Genomic DNA, 21,170 nt, shown 5'->3' with positions numbered 1-21,170 from the left:
AACTTTTGGAAAAAAGAAAATGAGTATAAAATGCAAGACCATCAAGTGGACTTTTAGGCTTTGATGCACTCCCCATAGGCAGAATTCTACTGGCCCCCCGCTGGCAGGTTTGCAGGCAGCTGGGGGCCTAAAATTCCCCAGATGGCCTTCCTGTCTATCTGTAAGCCCCTGACCTGTCTGCAATTTTGCAGGGGTGGCCCGCCTGTCTTCGTCCCAATTGAGGCCCTTATATGGCCAATTAATGGCCACTTCCTGCCTGGCCTCAATTATGTGACCGAAGGGAGGAGTTCAGGGAAGGGGCAAGTATCCACGTTCAGACCTCAGGCAGGAAGGCCTCCCACATGGGTCCATTTCCAAATCAGCCACTCCATCCAAGGACTGCCCCTCAGGGTGCTACTTCCCCTTTTGTCCTTGCCATCATGATTTAATTCCCCCCTCCCCTTGGTCTCCCCTCCTGTTCCACCATGAACTCTCAGACTTGCAATGGCCCTATGGACTTACAGCTGGTGGAACTGCTTGTACTCCCCACAATGGCCACCGTTGGATTGCTGGGACTACACAGCCGCTCGCCAATCAGATGCCTGGCAGCTCTGAGGCGGAACTTCCCTTGAGTGAGATGTGAAAGTCCCAACACTCCACGGAGCATTAAATAGCTGCAGGGTCGCCGTGATTGTCAGGGACACATTTCCAGCTGACTTTATCGGAGGAATGACTGAAAACTCAGGCACCATACCTCCTGTGCATTAGCCATTCTTGAACCCCACGATTGAGATGGTCAATGCGGTTTTGTCCTGTAGATCTAAAGAAACTCATCAAGCCTCCTTAGACAGCACCTTCCAAACCCATGACCACTACCATCTAGAAGGACAAGGGCAGCAGATAAATGGGAACACCACCACCTGGAAGGTCCCCCTCCAAGCCACTCACCATTCTGACTTGGAAATATATCGCCAGTCCTTCATTGTTGCTGGGTCAAAATCTTGGAACTCCCTACCTAACAGCACTGTGGGTGTACCTACACCACGTGGATTGCAGTGGTTCAAGGCAGCGGCTCAACATCACCTTCTCAAGGGCAATTAGGGATGGGCAATAAATGCTGGCCTAGCCTGGAGCACCCACATCCCTTGAATGAATAAAAAAAAATTGACAAAATATGTGTTTGAGAGACTTAGCTCATCAGTTTAGGTTGCTTTACAACGTTGAGGTTAATGAACAGTGTGATATGCCACCTATTGTCCTTGATATACCTCGCTCAGAAACTAAACTGATTTTACAAGTGAACAGTTTACTGTAAAATGTTAGCCAAAGATGACATTTGTCAGGCTTAGGGTAATTGGCCCAGATTTTGCAATCAGCAATGAACAAACGGCATCTGTTGCTCATTATGCTTAAAGCTGCCCACAGACGTTTGTGCAGCAACTTATGGCAATTAGAGATCCATTTCAGCATCGCGCCCTCTACAGGGCATCTGTAGCATGTGAGAACAGGGCAAGTAACAGCGTGTCTCTCTTCAGCCAATCAGACTGAAAAATCCTTCTTGAGCCATGCAGTGTCTAAACTGGGAAGTGCAAATTAGATAATATAATTCAATGTAAAATCACATACAGAAAGTAAATAAAGAGAATTGCTGAAAAAAAGATGTTTTGTCAAAGCTTTTCATCTTGCACACATGACAATCGCAAGAATACCAATGCAGCAACAACTTTATACAGTATAAGAGAGTGCTGATTGGTTGGCAAGTGAACTCTGATTAGTTAGAGGCATTGCCATAGAAAATGCACCAGTTAATGGTGACCAACAGTTAACTGCCAAGCATTGTTTAAAATTTTAAACCAGGCAGCTTGACTCTGATTGGTCAAGGCATTGCCCTGAGGAATGAACCAGCGAATGGCTGTCACTTATTTTGTTTAGCTGAAACAGACACAATGTGTGTACATGTTCTTTCTGTCTGCAAAGAGCAGGGCCCTGCGTATTAATAGATGTAGCTTTTAATACACACAATTGCGCCACATTGAGTCCAACTGACAATCTTAAATTGGTTGTCAGTGTAATTCTTAGCACATTGAAAATTATTTAGCAAATGCTGTCCAATCGCAGAATCACGTCTAATGTTGGACAAAAACAGAATTACCTGGAAAAACTCAGCAGGTCTGGCAGCATCGGCGGAGAAGAAAAGAGTTGACGTTTCGAGTCCTCGTGACCCTTCGACAGAACTTCTGTCGAAGGGTCACGAGGACTCGAAACGTCAACTCTTTTCTTCTCCGCCGATGCTGCCAGACCTGCTGAGTTTTTCCAGGTAATTCTGTTTTTGTTTTGGATTTCCAGCATCCGCAGTTTTTTTATCTAATGTTGGACACTCTGTTTTGAGTTTTGTAAGCATGGGCTGGTTGGGTATGGTCTGTACCTTGCCCGTTGCGAACAACAGAAGGGGCATGCTGTTTGAATCGATCCACTAGTTTTTGGAAGTATGGCCTACACACCTAGCATCACACTGGCACTGAAATTCATATAACATGTCACTCATTTGTGTGACAAGCAGAGCTTCATTTTGGCTTGATGGCAGCATCCTGTCAATGGTGAATACCACTCATGTTGCTTCTGCACAGTGGCAGCGTGAAACAGCAAACTTCACCTGTTGCTCAAAGTTTTGAGGTACCTTTACCTCAGATTACCCTGGAAGGGCAACTGTGCACTTTTCAGGGCCAAAAGTGATGGCATTAGGCCTGTTCATGAGTTTGTGCGATATGCAACGTGAAATGATCTGATCAGGGTCGCCAATATCAAATTTCTCCAAGAGTGTATTACACCCAAAGTTATGCCAGTTTTCATTTCCAAACATATCGATAATGCTAAAATGAGAGACAATCTCACGATTGAGCAAGCATTTATGCAAGATAAGATTGAACAGTTTGGAAATAGGGTTACTAACTTATACTGTGCCCTACACTGCACTTGGGGTGAGGTGTGCAACTTCCTTTCATTTTTGATTTCATCCGTTTATGCCACTGTATTGCTTCAATTGATGACCGCACCATAAACAGTGCCCGATTGAAACACGTTTGCACCATAAGCTCACTTAAGCCAAAGCGGTTTGGCAACACAATTAACAATGCCACTAAACACAACAAATTTCTCTGACCATATACTCTCAGAAAGTGAGGAGTTTGTGCTTGTGCATGGTTTCAATTTTGGTGTATTTATACCAACTCAAGTAGGAAGAAGTATTTGCTGAGTTCGAATTCCTCTACTCCCAGCTATCCCACCTGAGGATGCTGAATAGTTGAAAGCAAGCCTAGCTGATTTAGCGCATGCATACTGCAGGATTCCGAATGGCCTGTCTGATTTTCACATGCAACATGAACGTCTTTCAGCGTTGAGAAGTCTTAAAACTAAGCTGGACATACACATCAGTAAGCCTGACAGAGGGACGGGAATAGTCATCCTTAACAAGTGTAACTATATCAACAAAATGCACATCATTCTTAATGACAGGTCAAAATTTGTATCCATTGGACCTACTGCTCAACTTGACCAGACAGCCTTGCTCGAAAGTAAGCTAAAAAAACTTGCTGGATTTGTGTAAGAGCAATGAGCTGCTGCATGATATATATGACAGTTCGTCCTCAAGGTTCACTGCATTGAAATATGTATGGGCTGCTCAAGACATACAAAAATAAAGACCTTTACGTCCTATCTTATCTATGACTCGTTCTTGCACAGCATGAACTGACCAAATGGTTGGGTTTTGAACAAATTTTCCAGATACACAGTGAAGGACTCCTTCAGATTTGCAAAGACCATACAGGACTTGCATATCGATAGCAATACTGTGTGTCCATGTGCTTATTTGACACTGTTAGCCAATTCACTAATGTTCCACTTAAGGAAGCCATAGATATTTGAACTGTTCAAAGTTTATGAACTCGGGAACTCGCACAGTTAAGTTCAGTTTTAACTACACCATGTATGCCCAAATAGATGGTGTTGCCATGGGGTCCCCTCTAGGCCCAGATCTCGCAAACATCTTTGTTGGGTTCCATGAGAAATGTGTATTTGATGGAATGACACCTCACCTCCTACCACTTGCATATTTCCGATATATGGGTGATATGTTTGCTACATTTAAAGTCCATAGCAGCATGTAACAATTTCCTCAAATGTCTTTATGGGCTCCATCTTGCACTCAAATTCACCTTTGAAATGGAGCAGTCCTTCCTTGATGTACGAGTTGATAAATCTGCCAGGGGGTTCTCTTCCACAATCTACTGCAAAACTACCTTAATTGGTCAATACATGCTTTGGGATTCTTGTGGTTCCACACACTATAAGATTGGCCTTATCGGCAACCTTGTAAATAGGGCCCGAGCCATTTGCTCACCATGAAAGTTTGATGCTGAAATAAGGCGCATCAAAGACATCTTGTGGGGTAATGGTTACCCTGATCAGATCATTTTGCTCTGTATATCACGCAAACTCATGGGTATAAGGCCATCATTTTCGGCCCTGAAAAGTGCCCAGTCTACTTCAGATTACCCTGGACGGACAAGGTATCTCAAAAATTTGAGCAACAGGTGAAGCTAGCTGTTTCACATTGCTACTATGCAGTAGCAACATGAGTGGTATTTGCCATTAACAGGATGCTGCTGTCAAGCTAAAAAGAAGTTCTGCCTATCACACAAATGAGTAATGTGATATATGAATGTCAGTGCCAGTGTGATGCTAGGTATGTAGGCGGTACGTCCCAAAAACTGGTGGATCGTATCAAATAGTGAGGTGGTGGTATAGTGGTAATCCAGAGACCCAGGATGATGCTCAGGGGATCTGGGTTCTAGTCCCACCATGGCAGATGGTGGAATTTGAATTCAATAAAAAAATCTGGAATTAAAAGTTTGATGATGACCATGAAACCATTGCTGATTGTCGTAAAAACCCATCTGGTTCACTAATGTCCTTCAAGGAAGGAAATCTGCCATCCTTACCTGGTCTGGCCTACAAATGACTCCAGACCCACAGCAATATGGATGACTCTTAAAATGCCCTCTAAACAAGGGCAATTAGAGATGGGCAATAAATGCTGGCCTAGCCAGTGACGCCCACATCCCATGAACGAATTAAACAAAAACAGCATATCCATTCCACTGTTTGCAATGGACAAGGTACAGACCATACCCCACCAGGGAGCACTTGCAAAAATCAAAAAAATTGTCCAACATTAGATGCGATTCCGCGATTGGACCACGTTTGCTAAATAATCTTCAGTGTGCTAAAAATTACATTGACAACCAAGTTAAGATGGCCGATCGAGCTTGCAGTGTGGCGCATTTGTGTACATTGGAAGCTACATGTATTAATAGAGGGCCCTTTTCTTTGTAGACCAAAAGAACATACACATACATTGTGCCTATTTCAGCTAAACAAAATAAGTGATAGCCATTCGCTGGTTCATTCCTCAGGGCAATGCCTTGACTAATCAGAGTAAAGATGCCTGGTTTAAAATTTCAAACAATGTTTGGCAGTTAACAGTCACCATTAATTAGCGCATTTTCCATGGCAACGCCTCTACCAATCAGAGTCCACTTGCCAACCAATCACTCTCTTCTCATACAGTATAAAGTTGTTGCTTCCCCTAACATTGGTATTCTTGTGATTGTCCTGATGAGTGCAAGACAAAAAGCTTCAACAAAATGTCTTTTTTCAGCAATACTCAAGTTCTCTACTACCAAACAACTAAATAAAAAGAAAAGAAAATTGGATTTGAGAGAGGATGGAACAATGGAAAATGTTAAAAAAACACTTTTAATTCTTATAAGAGCTCCAATGATAATTGTAATGGGAAGGAATGAGACTCAACACTTGCAAATGCAAATTTTCAGTGCCAGAGAGGTTGTTTGATAAGACCTATCACACCATTAAAAATCCATGTACAGTTGAATGGACATTTAGTGAATAACTATTGAATAAGTACTGCAAATTCACGCCCTTACTGTGTATCAATGCTGAGTCTCTTAGCAAAGTATTGGTGTAGCGAAGCCTGTGGAGAAGCATGGCAACTCAGACAGCAACTTCCTGATTTCCCTATTTAACTGCACTTGAGGATGCCAGAAGTTGCTATCTGATTTACTCCATAATAAGTGAGTGCTGATAGCCTCATCATTATTCCTACCACACAATCTGGGCCATGAAATATGGCTTTCCTGTTTAGACGTGGGCAAAGGTAATGGTGAACAGTCAAGCTTGAATCAGAAATCAGACCCGTCAATGGGAAATCGCTGATGTTATATTTGATTGGGAACATATCACACGTCTTAGTAAGGAATTGTTCTCAAACATTCTCAGCAACCGAACAGGTTACAAAGAGTCTGTCGGAGTTAGCAACCAAATTTACTGTGGATGACAAAGGTAGGATTGGATTGAAATTTGGTTTGAGGTCAGAACACCAATTTTATTTTTCTTTTCTTGGTCCACAAGTGCTGGTAATAACCTGCATTACACTGGGCATTCTAACTGCTGGACTTATCCTTTATGCATCACAATACATCTCAATCTCTGTAACCTTCTATTACTGGAATATCTGAGGTGCTTCTGTAGGCTGTCATAGGAGAACTAAACTGTTTCTGCCTCTCATTTCTCCTCGTGTTTGCCAGAAAATGCCACTACTCTGAATATCAAGCTAATTACTGATGCCATGTGTATCAAGACTCAATCAGGATCTTAATGAATTGTTTCATAAAGTGCACGCCGTTTTAATTGGTATGAAAGAACAATGCATTTAAAAGATTGTTTTCCCCTGAAAAACTGTGGCTGGTCTTACATACCTGTGTGCCGCGAGGATTTTGAATGAAAAATCTACTTTTGAGTCAAACTAGAATTTAGATTTATTCTGAATTGTTAAAGGATGCACTTTACATCTTCCTCTGTTCAAAATTCACTGATCACATTTCACTAATTTTACAATAGAAACTTATGGAATAATTTGAAATCTCCATATAGCACTCACCACTGAATGGATACATTGTTTCTACAATAAAAGTTTATGAAAAAGTGGAAGTACCTGTCCACGTTTGCAGCCTGTTGACTCAGGAAACTTTTCAAACAAGGCACATGTTTTGGGGACTTGTTTACAGGATTTCTCAGTCCTACGACCTAGAGGGGAAAAGAAAAATATATACAAGGCAGCAGCTGCATTACCATAATTTCAGATAGTCATAATTAAATGCATAGGCAATGAATTGACCTAACAACAATTCCAAATCTAAAAATTAATGGATTTGAACAATCCAGTTTACATATGCTCTGTGTACACCATCCCCACCAATTCATATGGCATTTTGGTTACACATCAACATTTGTTCAGATGGATATAGTCGTAGTTCCGAACAATATATATTAATTGTATACATCTTTAGCATGAGTTGGCAGATTTTCTAGTATAATAGCATTTTGTATGTGAATTCACCTTCTATTTACAAAGCTTTTATGTCTAATTAATTTATCCAACCTACACAAGTGGGGTAAAAAAATAAACCTCCTCCACACGTATAATTTTACCTCAGCAATAATATAGAACTTACAGTGCATGTGTCACAGATTCACTGACAGTGATGCATACAAGCTCATCTTTCTGCATGTAAGAGCCCAATTCTATTCACCAAGGACTGTAATTGAGTGTTCAGTAACTGCGTATTCAAGTGCTCTGAAAGCTTTGATGCATGCCTCCACTGGGAGATGACACACATTTCGATGCAGTATCTCCCATGTGAGGCTACTTTAAGATTTGCTACTCTGTCATGCATGAAACGGTTTGTTCTGACCCCTAATTTTTCACATTACCAACAAAATGAATTGGAAGCTGCTTCACCTGCTAAAATTTACATTTAAAATATGAAACATTTTTAGAATTCACCAATGTAACTTTACATTTTATTTTAGCTATTTCAATGGCCATTACCCCTATTGGACTTATACAAAAGGTTATTAATATTGAAGACATGGAGAAAATTACATCATAGGTCAAATCACCAGATATTCAAACATGCACTTGTTAGCAGAGGCCTCCCGAGTAGAAAATCAGAAGCAGAAACCTGTAACCAATTTTTCTTCCTTCCCTAATCTTAGTTGCTGAAATTGATTGTGCTCCCACACCATCTCAGTTGATGTCAGATAGTTCAACATCTATCGAGTAGGAGCTTCCAAGGAAGCACCCCAGATATGTAAATTTAGAACTGGCCATCTAAGAGAAACAAAACTAAAAAGAGCTTTCCAATCGTAGATTAATCATAAGGAAAGCACCCAAGAGAAGTGGAGGCTGTGGGGTGTTTGCTAGGAAATATTTATAAATGAAGGAGAGAGTATTATAACTGGATGAAGAGATGAAAAAAATGATCCATTGATCAAAAGGGAAGGGTATGGCTTTAGAAAGTTAGGCACAAAAACTTTGAAGGACAGACAGAATTGAGGAGATTATTAAAAGTGGATTATTTTGTATAAAACACGAAGTAACTCATCACGGGTGTAAAATAGCTGAATGAGTATTGGACCTCAAGAGAAAATCATCAAGGATGAAAGTTGGAGAAGATACAACCTGGGTGGGTTATCATCAAATTGAGACAATTGCTAAGAGAAACTATTTCCCTCTGCTTAAACTCATCTTCCTCCTCAAACTCCCTAACAGCGATTGGAAGACCCATACTGTGCATTGAGCAAGAATCCAAGTTTTCTTTTTGAATAACACTCTAATTTCTCTTTCATCAGCTGGGTCAGGGCTCCAGACACAAATACCTCATGACTGCCAAAGTACAACAGGGAGTGGAGTCATAGAAAATCAAAATGGTTTAGACAAAATATGATAGAACAATAGCAGATGAAATTAATACAAGGAAGTGTAAAATACTGAGCATAGGTGGGAAAGATAGATCACAGGTGCTCTCTTTGAATGGTGATGAAAGAGCCAACAACAAAGTTGAAAGGGATCTAGAAATCATTGTAGTTTGGGTATTTAACAAAACAGCAGACAATATAACTAACAGAATTACACAGCCAAAACAGGAGAATACCAATCAAAGGAAGCTTTATTCAGCCTATAATGAATTCTGGTTAACTCATACCTCGAGTGCTATGGCCAGGTTCTGGTCACTGAGACATGAGAGGAGGAATCAAGTGTTGGAGGCAGTGCAGAAAAAAGCTAACAGCCCAATCTCTAGTGTGAAAGATCTGAATTACGAGGTAAGATGGGGGAAATTTGGCTTCTTAACGTGACTTCTTGACAGATGCCAAGAACAGATGTTAATCAGTGCTGAAACATCTGAAATATTGAGTCAGAGTACAAGTAGACAAGATGTGCAATGTCAATTTGTTCAGCCTACCCACATTCTGAATGGCGATCTAGAAAGGTGGTAGGAGGCTACATAAAATAATTTAGAATCTTTTCTTACACATTTTTAAATTGGTGACTATTTGATTGATGCACTCCAATTCTGTGGCCAATTAACTTAACCAGAAAATCTGTTTCATTTAATAATGTAGCAATAGTTGGAAGCCCAAACAAATGCACAGGGTTGCTAATTTAGGTTTACATCTCTCAAATAATTTTTTTGTTTCATTTGAAAATTTTTCCCATCAACAAAACTGCTCCATGCTGTTATGCTAAAGATTAAGGAGTCACATTCTACTGAACTGTTTTAGAAAGAAAACTATAAAACAGGCCACTGGTGTAGAACTAACCCTTGCTCATTCCAGTGTGATATTGTGCAGTTCTGCTCCAATAATCTCACAAGAAAGGAATACTTCCCTTGGTCTTCCACTGTGGTTAGAATAAATGAAGGAAGGAATGTTGCAGAGAGGAATCAGTAAATTACTGTTTTGTAAAAGGAAAATCAATCTTCACTCTAGCATCTGGCAAATCTTGTACATTAGCTTAGGCAGCACGCAGCATGACTGAAACATCAGGAAAACATCAGCAATGCACAGCTACCATGTGCTCAGGTCAAGCCACACGTTAGGACCCAAATTCTAAACATATAACAGAATTTAATAATTGCTCAACTTGCACCACTAAGTGCGCATTTCTTTTAAACAAAGTAGGATCATTAAAGAAATAAAGTTTGCTACATTGTTGTGCTGGGGAGACAGATATTTTAAGATGATGATTAGGATTTGGATTAGGTTTTTAATGAACATGTCCACCAAGCTCTCCTGATTACCAAGCAGATAAATGTACTAATGTAGCAATGGGCTATTCAAGATATAGAGGCCTCAGCTTAAAATCTCTGTTCAATACAGAATTACCTGATCTTGACCTCGGGGCAGGGGAGGATGCAGGGGAATACCTCAGTGGGTGGTAAGTGGAACAAACAGAATCATCAAAAGTTCCTGCTGGAAGTGGACTGACTGTAGACGTTAAGTAATGACTGGATAATGCTTAGCTGTGACACACACTGCTAAGATTTAAGATTAAAAGGGCTGCTGATGCGTATGGAACCACATCACACCTTAAGGAAAAGGAAGTGGTAAAAAGAATTAGAGGACTTTGAAACAAAGGAAATGTAATTCGAAAAGCTCCACTGTAATTGGACTCAACCTAATACCTGGAAAAACTCAGCAGGTCTGGCAGCATCTGCGGAGAGGAACACGGTTAACCATAAGACATAGGAGCAGAAATTAGGCCATTCGACCCATCGAGTCTGCTCCGCCGTTCAATCATGGCTGATATTTTCTCAACATTATTCTCCCGCCTTCTCCCCGTAACCTTTGATCCCCTTACTAGTCAAGAACCTATCTATCTTGGTCTTAAATACACTTAATGACCTGGCCTCCACAGTCTTCCGTGGCAATGAAATCCATAGATTCACCACTCTCTGGCTAAAGAAGTTTCTCCTCATCTCTGTTCTAAAAGGTCTTCCCTTTACTCTGAGGCTGTGCCCTCGGGTCCTAGTCTCTCCTACTAATGGAAACATCTTCCCCATGTCCACTCTATCCAGGCCTTTCAGTATTCTGGAAGTTGCAGTCAGATCCCCCCTCATCCTTCTAAACTCCATCGAGTATAGACCCAGAGTCCTCAAACATTCCTCATATGTTAAGCCCTTCATTCCTGGGATCATTCTCGTGAACCTCTTCTGGACCCTCTCCAGGGCCAGCACATCCTTCCTGAGATACGGGGCCCAAAATTGCTCACAATATTCTAAACGTGGTCTGACCAGAGCCTTATGGAGCCTCAGCAGCACATCCCTGCTTTTATATTCTAGTCCTCTTGAAATAAATGCCAACATTGCATTTGCCTTCCTAACTACTGACTCAACCTGCAAGTTAACCTTAAGAGAATCGTGGACTAGGACTCCCAAGTTCCTTTGCACTCCAGACTTCTGAATTATCTCCTCATTCAGAAAATAGTCTATGCCTCTATTCTTCCTACCAAAGTGCATGACCTCACACTTCCCCACGTTGTATTCCATCTGCCACTTCTTTGCCCATTCTCCTAACCTGTCCAAATCCTTCTGCAGCCTCCTCGCCTCCTCAGTACTATCTGACCCTCCACCTATCTCTGTATCATCTGCAAACTTAGCCAGGGTGCCCTCAGTTCCTTCATCTAGATCATTAATGTATAAGGTGAAAAGCTGTGGTCCCAAACTGACCCCTGCAGAACTCCACTAGCCCACCATCCTGAGAAGGACCCCTTTATTCCCACTCTCTGCCTCCTGCCAGACAGCCAATCTTCTATCCATGCTAGTACCTTGCCTTTAACACCATGGGCTCTTATCTTACTGAGCAGACTCCTGTGCGGCACCTTGTCAAAGGCCTTCTAGAAGTCCAAGTAGATAACATCCATTGGCTCTTCTTTGTCTAACCTATTTGTTACCTCCTCAAAGAATTCTAACAGATTTGTCAGGCATGACCTTCCCTTGTTGAAACCATGCTGACTTTGCCTGATTTTACCATGCACTTCCAAGTATTCTGAAATCTCATCCTTAATAATGGACTCTAAAATCTTACCAATGACCGAGGTCAGGCTAATCGACCTGTAATTTCCCGTCTTTTGCCTCACTCCCTTCTTAAACAGGGGGGGTTACATTAGCGATTTTCCAGTCCTCTGGGACCCTCCCTGACTCCAGTGATTCCTGAAAGATCACCACTAACGCCTCCACTATCTCTTCAGCTATCTCCTTCAGAACTCTGGGCTGTAATCTATCTGGTCCAGGTGATTTATCCACCTTCAGACCTTTCAGTTTTCCTAGCACCTTCTCCTTGGTAATGGCCACCATACTCATCTCTGCTCCCCGACTCTCTTGAACTTTGGAAATGGCACTCTTGCTTCCACAGTGAAGACTGACGCAAAGTATCTATTCAGTTCCTCTGCCATTTCTTTGTTCCCCACTACTACTTCTCCAGCGTCATTTTCCAGCAGCCCAATTGTCCACTTTTGCCTCTCTCTTACCCTTTATATATCTAAAAAAACTCTTGCAATCTTCTTTTATATTACTGGCTAGTTTACCCTCATATTTAATCTTCTCCCTCCTTATTTCTTTTTTTAGTTGTCCTCTGTTGGTTAACGTTTCGAGTCCGTATGACTCTTCAACAAAACTAAGTAAAAATAGTAAAAAATTTGTTTTGGATTTCCAGCATCCGCAGTTTTTTGCTTTTATCAACTTGTTGCATGATGAAATCAGTGCAATCAACAAACAGGCAATGTAGCTTATTACATTTGTGTTATGATTGCTACTAACAATTTGAATTAATTTGAAAGCATAGCTTTTACGCAAGATATTACTGCAAATGAACTGCAATTAATGTATGCTTTGGCTTGGTTTTCACTGTTAATAATCCTGCTGTGCACTTTCCCAGGACATTTGCAGTGTGAGCCTGTAGAATTTGTTCCAAATAGAACAAATACTAAATAATTTAATTATTCTGTGACTTGAGTTATTACAAGTAGACAGCATGCTTCAAGAAGTTATACAATAGCTTCTAAAATAAATAAGGGATAATCCATTTTTTTTTTTTTGCTTCACAGGATTACTTGTGCTTTATTCTTCATTTCCAATGTACAACACAATTATAAAGTGAGATCATATTTAGCAGACATTCATAAGCAAAATTCATAGTTGATAGGTGCTTAATAATGCTTTCGGGTTAAATAGAGAAATGGAATATAAAAGCAAAGAGAACATGCTAGAACTTTATAAACGGCTGGCTAGGCCTCAGCTGCAGAATTATGGATGATTCCGGGCATCACTCATTGGGAAGAATGCAAAGGCCTTAAAAAGGGTATAGAAGAGGTTTACCAGGATGTTAAAGGGGGTGAGGAACTTTTGGTATGAGGAGGGATTAGAAAAGTTTGAACTCTTCTCCTTGGAGCAGAGAAGGTAAAGAGGTTTAGAGGGTTTCAAAATGGGAAGTGGTTTTGAAAGAGTAAAGACAGAAAAATTATTTCTTCTGTCAAGTGAATCAGTAACTAGAGGTCATAGATTCAAAGTAACTTTGCATGAGGGGAGATTATGGGAACTTTTTCATTCAGGGGGTTGTCGTGATCTAGAACCCTCTACCTAAAAAAGTGGTGGAAGTCGAGCTCATGAATAATTTTAAAAGAAGCTGAACAGGTTCTTGAAGATAATGAGTTTACAGGGTTATGGACTAAAAGTAGGTTGTTGGACTAAGCATAACTGCTCCTTCAAAAAGCCAGCATAGGCACAACTGGTTGAATGACCCCTTCCTGTGCAGTAGGTTATGAATTTATGCTGACCTTTTTGTAAGAAATTTATTCCTCACAAAAATCACTAAGATTGATGTGTCCTGTCACTGTCAACATTTCACATGGCAATTTCCATGTAAATGTTGTTCACACCCTTCGGGCCAGATGTTCCCCTCTCAATGCTGAGCAAACCCGTGTCAGGAGGCCTAAACTGGAAGCATGGGGTCCCACAAATTTGTACCTAACAGGCTTTTCATGACAGACTCCATTTTTCCTGTGGCGGGAATCATGGCAGGTCACAACCCGAAGTTCATGTAAAGTGATGTCAGGACTGTCATTTAAGTACCTCGTGCAAATACAATTTTCCCCAGACATTGGTACTTGTGTCACAGTGTGTGGGTTCCTGAAGGTTGTGTGAATCATGCGAGCTAATTTAGCTCGTGAACCTTGGGGAAAGCCTGTGTGATGTCAGTAACCCTGTGACAGGTCAGTTTACAAGCTCTTCCCAACTTCAGATATCATAATTAGACGTTGTTTCATAAGTTAAAAATGTTTTAATGCAGCAATTGATCATAGGGCTCTGTCCTTAAAAGGTAAGTGACCATTAAAATTGACCAGCACTGTGTAAGTGTTCACATGCATTAGAGTACTTTATCTGGTGGATAAAGTGCTCTTAGGTATACAACAGTATTGAGAATCTGATTTAAATGGGTCATCTTGGCACAGTGCTTTGAATTTTTATATTGATTTGAATTCCAGAATATGTAGAGACCTTGCAAAAAAACTGAACAGATGCAAAACTTCTGTGATTGAAACTCCATCTGGTGAGCCTTTGAAACAAAAGATGGCAGGATTTCTGGTCAGGTATCTTCAAAGACTCCATTGGATTGTGCTTTGTAGGGTTTGTTTATTCAGTTGTTTGATGGAATCGTATTATGAATGCATTGCTAAGTTCCAAACCCCATTACTGGATTTAGCTCAGCAGGATTTTTTTTAATATAAACACAATTTACAAGGAGGCACAGTGGTAATATCACCAGTATAGTAATCCAGGCTAATGCTCTGGAGTCATAGGTTTAAATCCCACCGTGGCAACTGGTGGAATTTAAATTCAGTTAAGAAATTCGGGATTTAAAAACTATTCTCGGTACCAGTGGCCATGAAACCATCGTTGATTGTCGTAAAAACCCATCTGGTTCACTAATGTCCTTTAGAGAAGGAAATCTGCCGTCCTTATCTGGTGGGGCCTAAATGTGACTCCAGATCCACAGTAATGTGGCTGACTCTTAAATGCCCTCTGAAATGGCCCAGCAAACCACTCAAAAGGAATGAAACCGGACAACCACCTGGCATCAACTGAGACACCAGAAAAGACAACGGCAAACTTAGCCCTCTCGACCCTGCAAAGTCCTCTCTACTAACAAATGGCTTGTGTCAAAATTGGGAGAGCCGTCTCACAGACTAGTCAAGCAACAGCCTGACATTGTTTGAAAGGTATGATTCCGTGAGTATGACTATACCCCAGATACCATCATCACCATCCCTGGCTTTGTCCTGTCCCATCGACAAGCTAGGTGCACTTGAGGTGGCAGCACAGTGGTATACAGTCAGGAGGGAGCTGTCTTGGGAGTTCTCAACATCTACTCTGGACCCAAGAAGTCTCATGGCATCAGGTCAAACATGGGCAAGGGAACCTCCTGCTGATTACCACCTACCGGCCTCCTTCCCACCCAAGCCCCCACAACCCCTCAGCTGATGAATCAATGCTCTTCCATGTCGAACACCACTTGGAGGAAGCACTGAGAGTGGCAGGGGCACAGAACGTACTCTGGCTGGGGGACTTCAACGTCCATCACCAAGCGTGGCTCTGTAGCACCACTACGGATAGAGCTAGCCGAGCCCTAAAGCACATAGCTGCTAGGCTGGTGTTGAGGTGCAAAAACCTACCTGACCTCATCTTCACCAATCTACCTGTTGCAGATGCATTTGTCCATGACAGGGTGAAGGTGAAGTCCTGTCTTTACATTGAGGATACCCTCCATCGTGTTGTGCAGCACTACCACTGTACCAAACGGGATAAATTTTGAACAGCTCTAGCAACTCAAGACTGGGCATCCATGAGGTGCTGTCAGCCATCAGCAGCAGCTGAGATGTATACAACCACAATCTGTAACCTTATGGCCCAGTATATCCCCCATTCTACCATTACTATCAACCAGGAGGATCAATCCTGGTTTAATGAAGAATGCAGGAGGGCATGCCAGGAGCAGTACCAGGCAGATCTAAAAATGAGGTGTCAACCTGGTGAAGCTACAACACAGGACTACTTGCATGCTGAACAGTGGAAGCAGCAGCCAGCTGATCAGATCCAAGATCTGTAGTCTTGCCGCATCCAGTCATGAATGCTGGACAATTAAACAATTCACTGGAGGTGGCGGCTCCACAAATATCTCCTTCCTCAATGATGGAGGAGTCCAGCACATCAGCGCAAAAGATAAGGCTGAAGCATCTGCGACAACCTTCAGCCAGAAGTGCAAAGTGGATGATCTAAGTTGGCCTCCTCCTGGGTCCCCAACATCACAGATGCCAGTCTTCGGCCAATTTGATTCATTCCACATCAAAAAATGGCTGAAGGCACTAGGTACAGCAATGTCTATGGGCCCTGACAACATTCCGGCAATAGTATTGAAGGCTTGTGCTCCAGAACTAACTGCACCCTTAGCCAAACCGTCCCAGGACAGTTACAACACAGGAATCTACCCAGCAATGCGGAAATCTGCCCAGGTATGTCCTGTACACAAAAAACAAGAAAAATGCAACACGGCCAATTACTGCCCCATCAGTCTACTCTCGATCATTAGCAAAGTGATGGAAGGGGTTGTCAACATTGCTACCAAGTGGCACTTAATCAGCAACAACCTGCTCACAGATGTTCAGTTTGGGTTCCTCCAGGGCCACTCAGCTCCTGACCCAAACATGGACAAGAGCTGAACTCAAGAGGTGAAAGTGACTACCCTTGACATCAAGGCCGCATTTGCCAGAGTGTGATATCTAGCAAAACTTGAGCCAATGGGAACCAGGGGAAGACTCTCCACTGGTTGGAGTCATACCTAGCACAAAGGAAGATGGTTATGGTTGTTGGAGTTCCTTAGGGTAGTGTCCTAGGCCCAATCATTTTCAGCTGCTTCATCAGTGACTTTCCCTCCGTCATAAAGGTCAGAAAAGGGGTTGTTCACTGATGATTGCATAATGTTCAGCAGCATTTGCAATTCTTCAGACACTGAAGCAGTCCGTGCCTAAATGCAGCAAGACCTGGGCAATAATCAGGCTTGGGCTGATAAGTGACAAGTAACATTCGCATCACTCCAGTGCCAGACAATGACCATCCCCAACAAGAGAGAATCCAACCATTTCCGCCGACATTCAATGGCATTATCGTTGCTGAATCCCCCACTATCAACATCCTGGGGGGTTAACATTGATCAGAAACTGAACTGGGCCAGCCATGCAAATACTGTGGCTGCAAGAGCAGGTCAGAAGCTAGGAATTCTGAAGTAACTCACCTCCTGACTCCCCAAAGCCTGTCCCCCACCTACAAAGCACAAGTCAGGAGTGTGTTGGAATACATTCCACTTGCCTGGATGAGTGCAACTCCCAACAACACTCAAGGTGCTCAGCACCATCCAGGACAAAGCAGCCCACTTGATTAGCACCTCATCCACAACCTTCAACATCCACTCCCTCCACCACCGACGCACAGTGGCAACAGTGTGTGCCATCTCAAGATGCTCTGCAGCAACTCACCAAGGCACCTTCCAAACCCGCAACCACTACCACAAAGAAGGACATGGGCATGAGATGCATGGGAACACCACCACCTGCCAGTTCCCCTCCAGGTACACACCATCCTGACTTAGAACTATATTGCCTTTTTTTTCATTGTCGCTGGGTCAAAATCCCGAGAACTCTCTTTTACGGTGTAGCTACATCACATGGGCTGCAGCAGTTCAAGAAGGCAACTCACCAACAACTTCTTGAGGGCAATTAGGGATGGGCAATAAATGCTGGCTAGCCAGCGATGCCCACATTCCACGAAAGGATAAAAAAAACTGTGGAGGGGTCTATGTGCTTTGTTTTGACAACATTTTTAGGAGTAGGATTAAATGTTTTGATGAGGTTTTTGAATGGCTGTTTCTTTACTTTGACAGATTAATAAACACTTGTGGAGAGTGTGTTTTTACAATGGGAGCTTGAATGACTCTGATTTTTGAGCTTCTAAGAGGGGCAATTGTTTTCAACTGGCAATTGTTTTCAACTGAAGTTTGAAAGGATGATTGAAATGCTCAGGAAAATAAACAAAGACTTTCCAGTGTTGCATATGGGCTATGGGTTCTGTATGTAGTGGATGCTGGGTGAGTTGGTATGGAAGTTGTATGGGGTGTATGAAGAGGGCATAGAATATAAGGAGGTATGGAGGGGGCATGGGGGCATCAAAGGGGCTGGGTAGGTAGTGGGGGAGGGGTGCGGACCTGGAGGCTGAACAACCATGTCAAGTACTAAGCCAAAGCCCCAGCAAACGAAGGCGAGCCTTCTAACCTATCGGCCTTAGCATCCACCCACCTCCATTCCAGCCTTGGGAGGTGATGGCCAAGATTCCAGCCTGCCCTTGACTCTGGAAGATGAAAATTCCTTGTGAGTGGGCTGACTTTCAGAAGTTGGGAACAAGATATCGGGAAATGGCCCAACCCGTGCTTCCTAGCTCTAAGGGAAAGATCTGCCCCATTATGCCTGCTAGTATTTTTTTGGGCATCTAAGCCCTAAATCACTTTTTTTTCCAGTCACAACAGTCTCTAACTATGTACAATTCTTTCTTAGAAAATTTGGTTTAAGTTTGCTACACCTCAATACTGTGGCCAGCGACTGGCACTGCACCAGTTTAGATTCTAAATTCCTCCGTTTTCAGACACTTTGTTATTATGCCCAAGATTCAATAATTTACAAGTTCCTCTCTATTGCTAATATGATTCAAATAACCGCCAGTATCCATCCCGCTACCCCAGAGAGTCAATCCTTGCAGGCAACAAAATCCTCCCCTTCCCACTCAGCTGCCTGCCATTGCTTTCCCTGAAGACTTTCATTCCAGAACACAGTAAGCACCCCTCTCTAATCACAATTTTGCATTGTAACATCCTTCCCCAAAAGGTACACAATCTTGCACTCATTGAAATAACTCCTTTATCCATATTTATAAATATATATAACAAAAGAAAACAGTTTATGTAAACAAGCACATGGAGCATTTACCTTCTCTCTTGAAAATTTATCAATTCAGAACTTTTGGAAAAAACAATTATTGATGCTTCCTAATATTGCTCCATCATTTTTGTGTTGATCATCCAAATTAAAAGAAAAACAAAGGTCTGGAAACACTCAGCCAGTCTGGCGGCATCTGTGGAGAGAGAAACCGAGTTAACGCTTCGAGTTCAATATGACTCTTTTTGGAAGAGGAGTCATATTGAACTCGAAACAATAACGCTGTTTCTCTCTCCACATATACTGTCGGACTGGCTGAGTCTTTCTGGCACTTTGTTTTTATTTCAGATCTCTAGCACCCCCAGTATTTTAACCAAGTTATAATGTTGGATAATCAACCTGACTTGCAAATTAAATCACCTTAAATTTTCATCAAACAAAATCACCAAACATAATTTATGACTGAAACTCATTTTAAAAAATGCTAATTTCTTATTCCTGGCTTACATAACTAAAGGAAATGTATAGCAAGTCCTACACAAATCTCAATGAGTGAAAGATTTTCTCCAGCCAGGCATATGCTTTTGAAGGATCTATGACAATTCAAAAATTTCAGAGAATAACAGAATCACATTGACAAAGAAGGTCACAAGTTCAATTCTAGGTCTGCGTCAAGACAGCTGGTCTAAGCTGCTGCAGTAATGGCACTATAACAGCCTCAGGTTCACTAGGTTAGGGAGAGAGTAAAAGAAGAAAAGGTCCTCTCCCTGATCATTATTCTGGTGAATCCTGCAGGAAATCTGTGCCTGGATATGAGGGGCTGTCATGACAGGGTACAGATGTGATGCCCCCACTGCATGGGCCACGGGAAAAGAGCAGAGGAATGTAACTAATTATATAGCTCCACCAAAGAGCCTTATAAGCACATTGGGCTGAATGGTCTCCTTCTGTGCTGTATCATTTTATGATTCAGATAAGTTTTTGACAATCACTGGCAAAGGTCATAAATGAATATAATCACTTGGGCAGGGTATTGGATGGCATTAGCACCCATGCGCCTGTATCTTCAGGCTGGAATTAATGCGTCGAGGGCATGAAGAGAGAAAACTACTGGATTAAACTGAAAACGTTCCACTTTTTGCTGGATTGCTCATATGAATTTATTTAGATCTTTACCTACAGCTTACAGGGAAAAAGTAATTGAATGTAGAAAGCAAACTAATGGCAGACACATTACAAGCAATGTGTGTCAAGGGATTAATAAAATGAAATGCCAGCATATATTAATCCAAAATACATTTATTCAAAGCTGTGCATGATTATATCATTTAAGAAAGCAATAGTTTCTCTTGTTAGGCACTTGTTGCAAAGTATCAAGCCAGGTGAAAAAACGACATAAAATATCATAAAATGCTTTAATAATCTAGGAACAACACACATTAATCACTCAGTAGCTGTGTGCTCAGGCATCACATATTGCTGACTGATGGTACAAGTTAAAAAAAATTACGGAAGTAGCCCTGATTGAGTATATCCTGTATTGCACAAGCATATAAACCATAGGCAACACGGGGGTGTGTGTGGTGTCATTTATGCTACAACAGATTTGTGATGCTAGAGTGCTTTAATAAGTTAATAATTGAAAATACTATGTTGCTTAATCAGCATGGCAACCGATAAATTCAAATGATGGCATCAGACATGTATTGTTACTATGGTACGTTACTTAGCATCTTGATAGCTCTACAACAAAATATGTTAATTCAGTGGCTTGCATACACTTTCTTGCCATAATGTAATATATTGTGAAATGCAATCTCCCATGTTCAGGTCAACAAAGGCTTTGCTACAGCAATCTTAACCAATTTTTGAACCTACTTACCAGGGTCATTATTTATTTCCAAATCAGAGAAAAAGTGAACACATTCTTCATGGGTTTTACACATTGTAATATATTATGACACAGATAATCAATATACAGTAACATCACACATCTCAAAATGATGTCCTCACAATTAGGTATTACCTTGCTGCCAAAGTGTAAACTGGCCCCAATCTCCTTTTTCTCTCAAGTTTTCATCTTCTGGCAAGAAAAAACCCCTTTCTTTATCCATAACAGCCAGACCCTCATCACGGATTAACTTCCAATTCCTCTCAAGAGTCTACAAAGAAAAAAATATTAGTAAAGTTTAGATATTGGATTTAGGATCTCACAACAGAACAACCATCCTTCAAG

The 21,170-nt window shown here is 41.6% G+C and overlaps 1 protein-coding gene across 12 annotated transcripts in view; it reads right to left on the bottom strand.

The window, feature by feature from the left end:
* unm_hu7910 (un-named hu7910) overlaps positions 1-21,170 on the bottom strand; it is a 238,752-nt gene that overhangs the window by 9,819 nt on the left and 207,763 nt on the right. For all 12 annotated transcript variants that reach the window (XM_041189895.1, XM_041189898.1, XM_041189900.1 and 9 more), the window contains 2 exons: positions 20,961-21,096; positions 7,052-7,143 (listed from right to left, as the gene is read on the bottom strand). In XM_041189895.1, coding sequence (XP_041045829.1) covers positions 7,052-7,143; positions 20,961-21,096 — 228 coding nt within the window. The remainder of the gene's footprint in view (positions 1-7,051; positions 7,144-20,960; positions 21,097-21,170) is intronic.

The sequence above is a fragment of the Carcharodon carcharias genome, chromosome 6 (assembly GCF_017639515.1).
Source record: "Carcharodon carcharias isolate sCarCar2 chromosome 6, sCarCar2.pri, whole genome shotgun sequence".
NCBI classification, from domain to species: domain Eukaryota; kingdom Metazoa; phylum Chordata; class Chondrichthyes; order Lamniformes; family Lamnidae; genus Carcharodon; species Carcharodon carcharias.
This window is presented reverse-complemented; position numbering and strand designations above follow the sequence as displayed.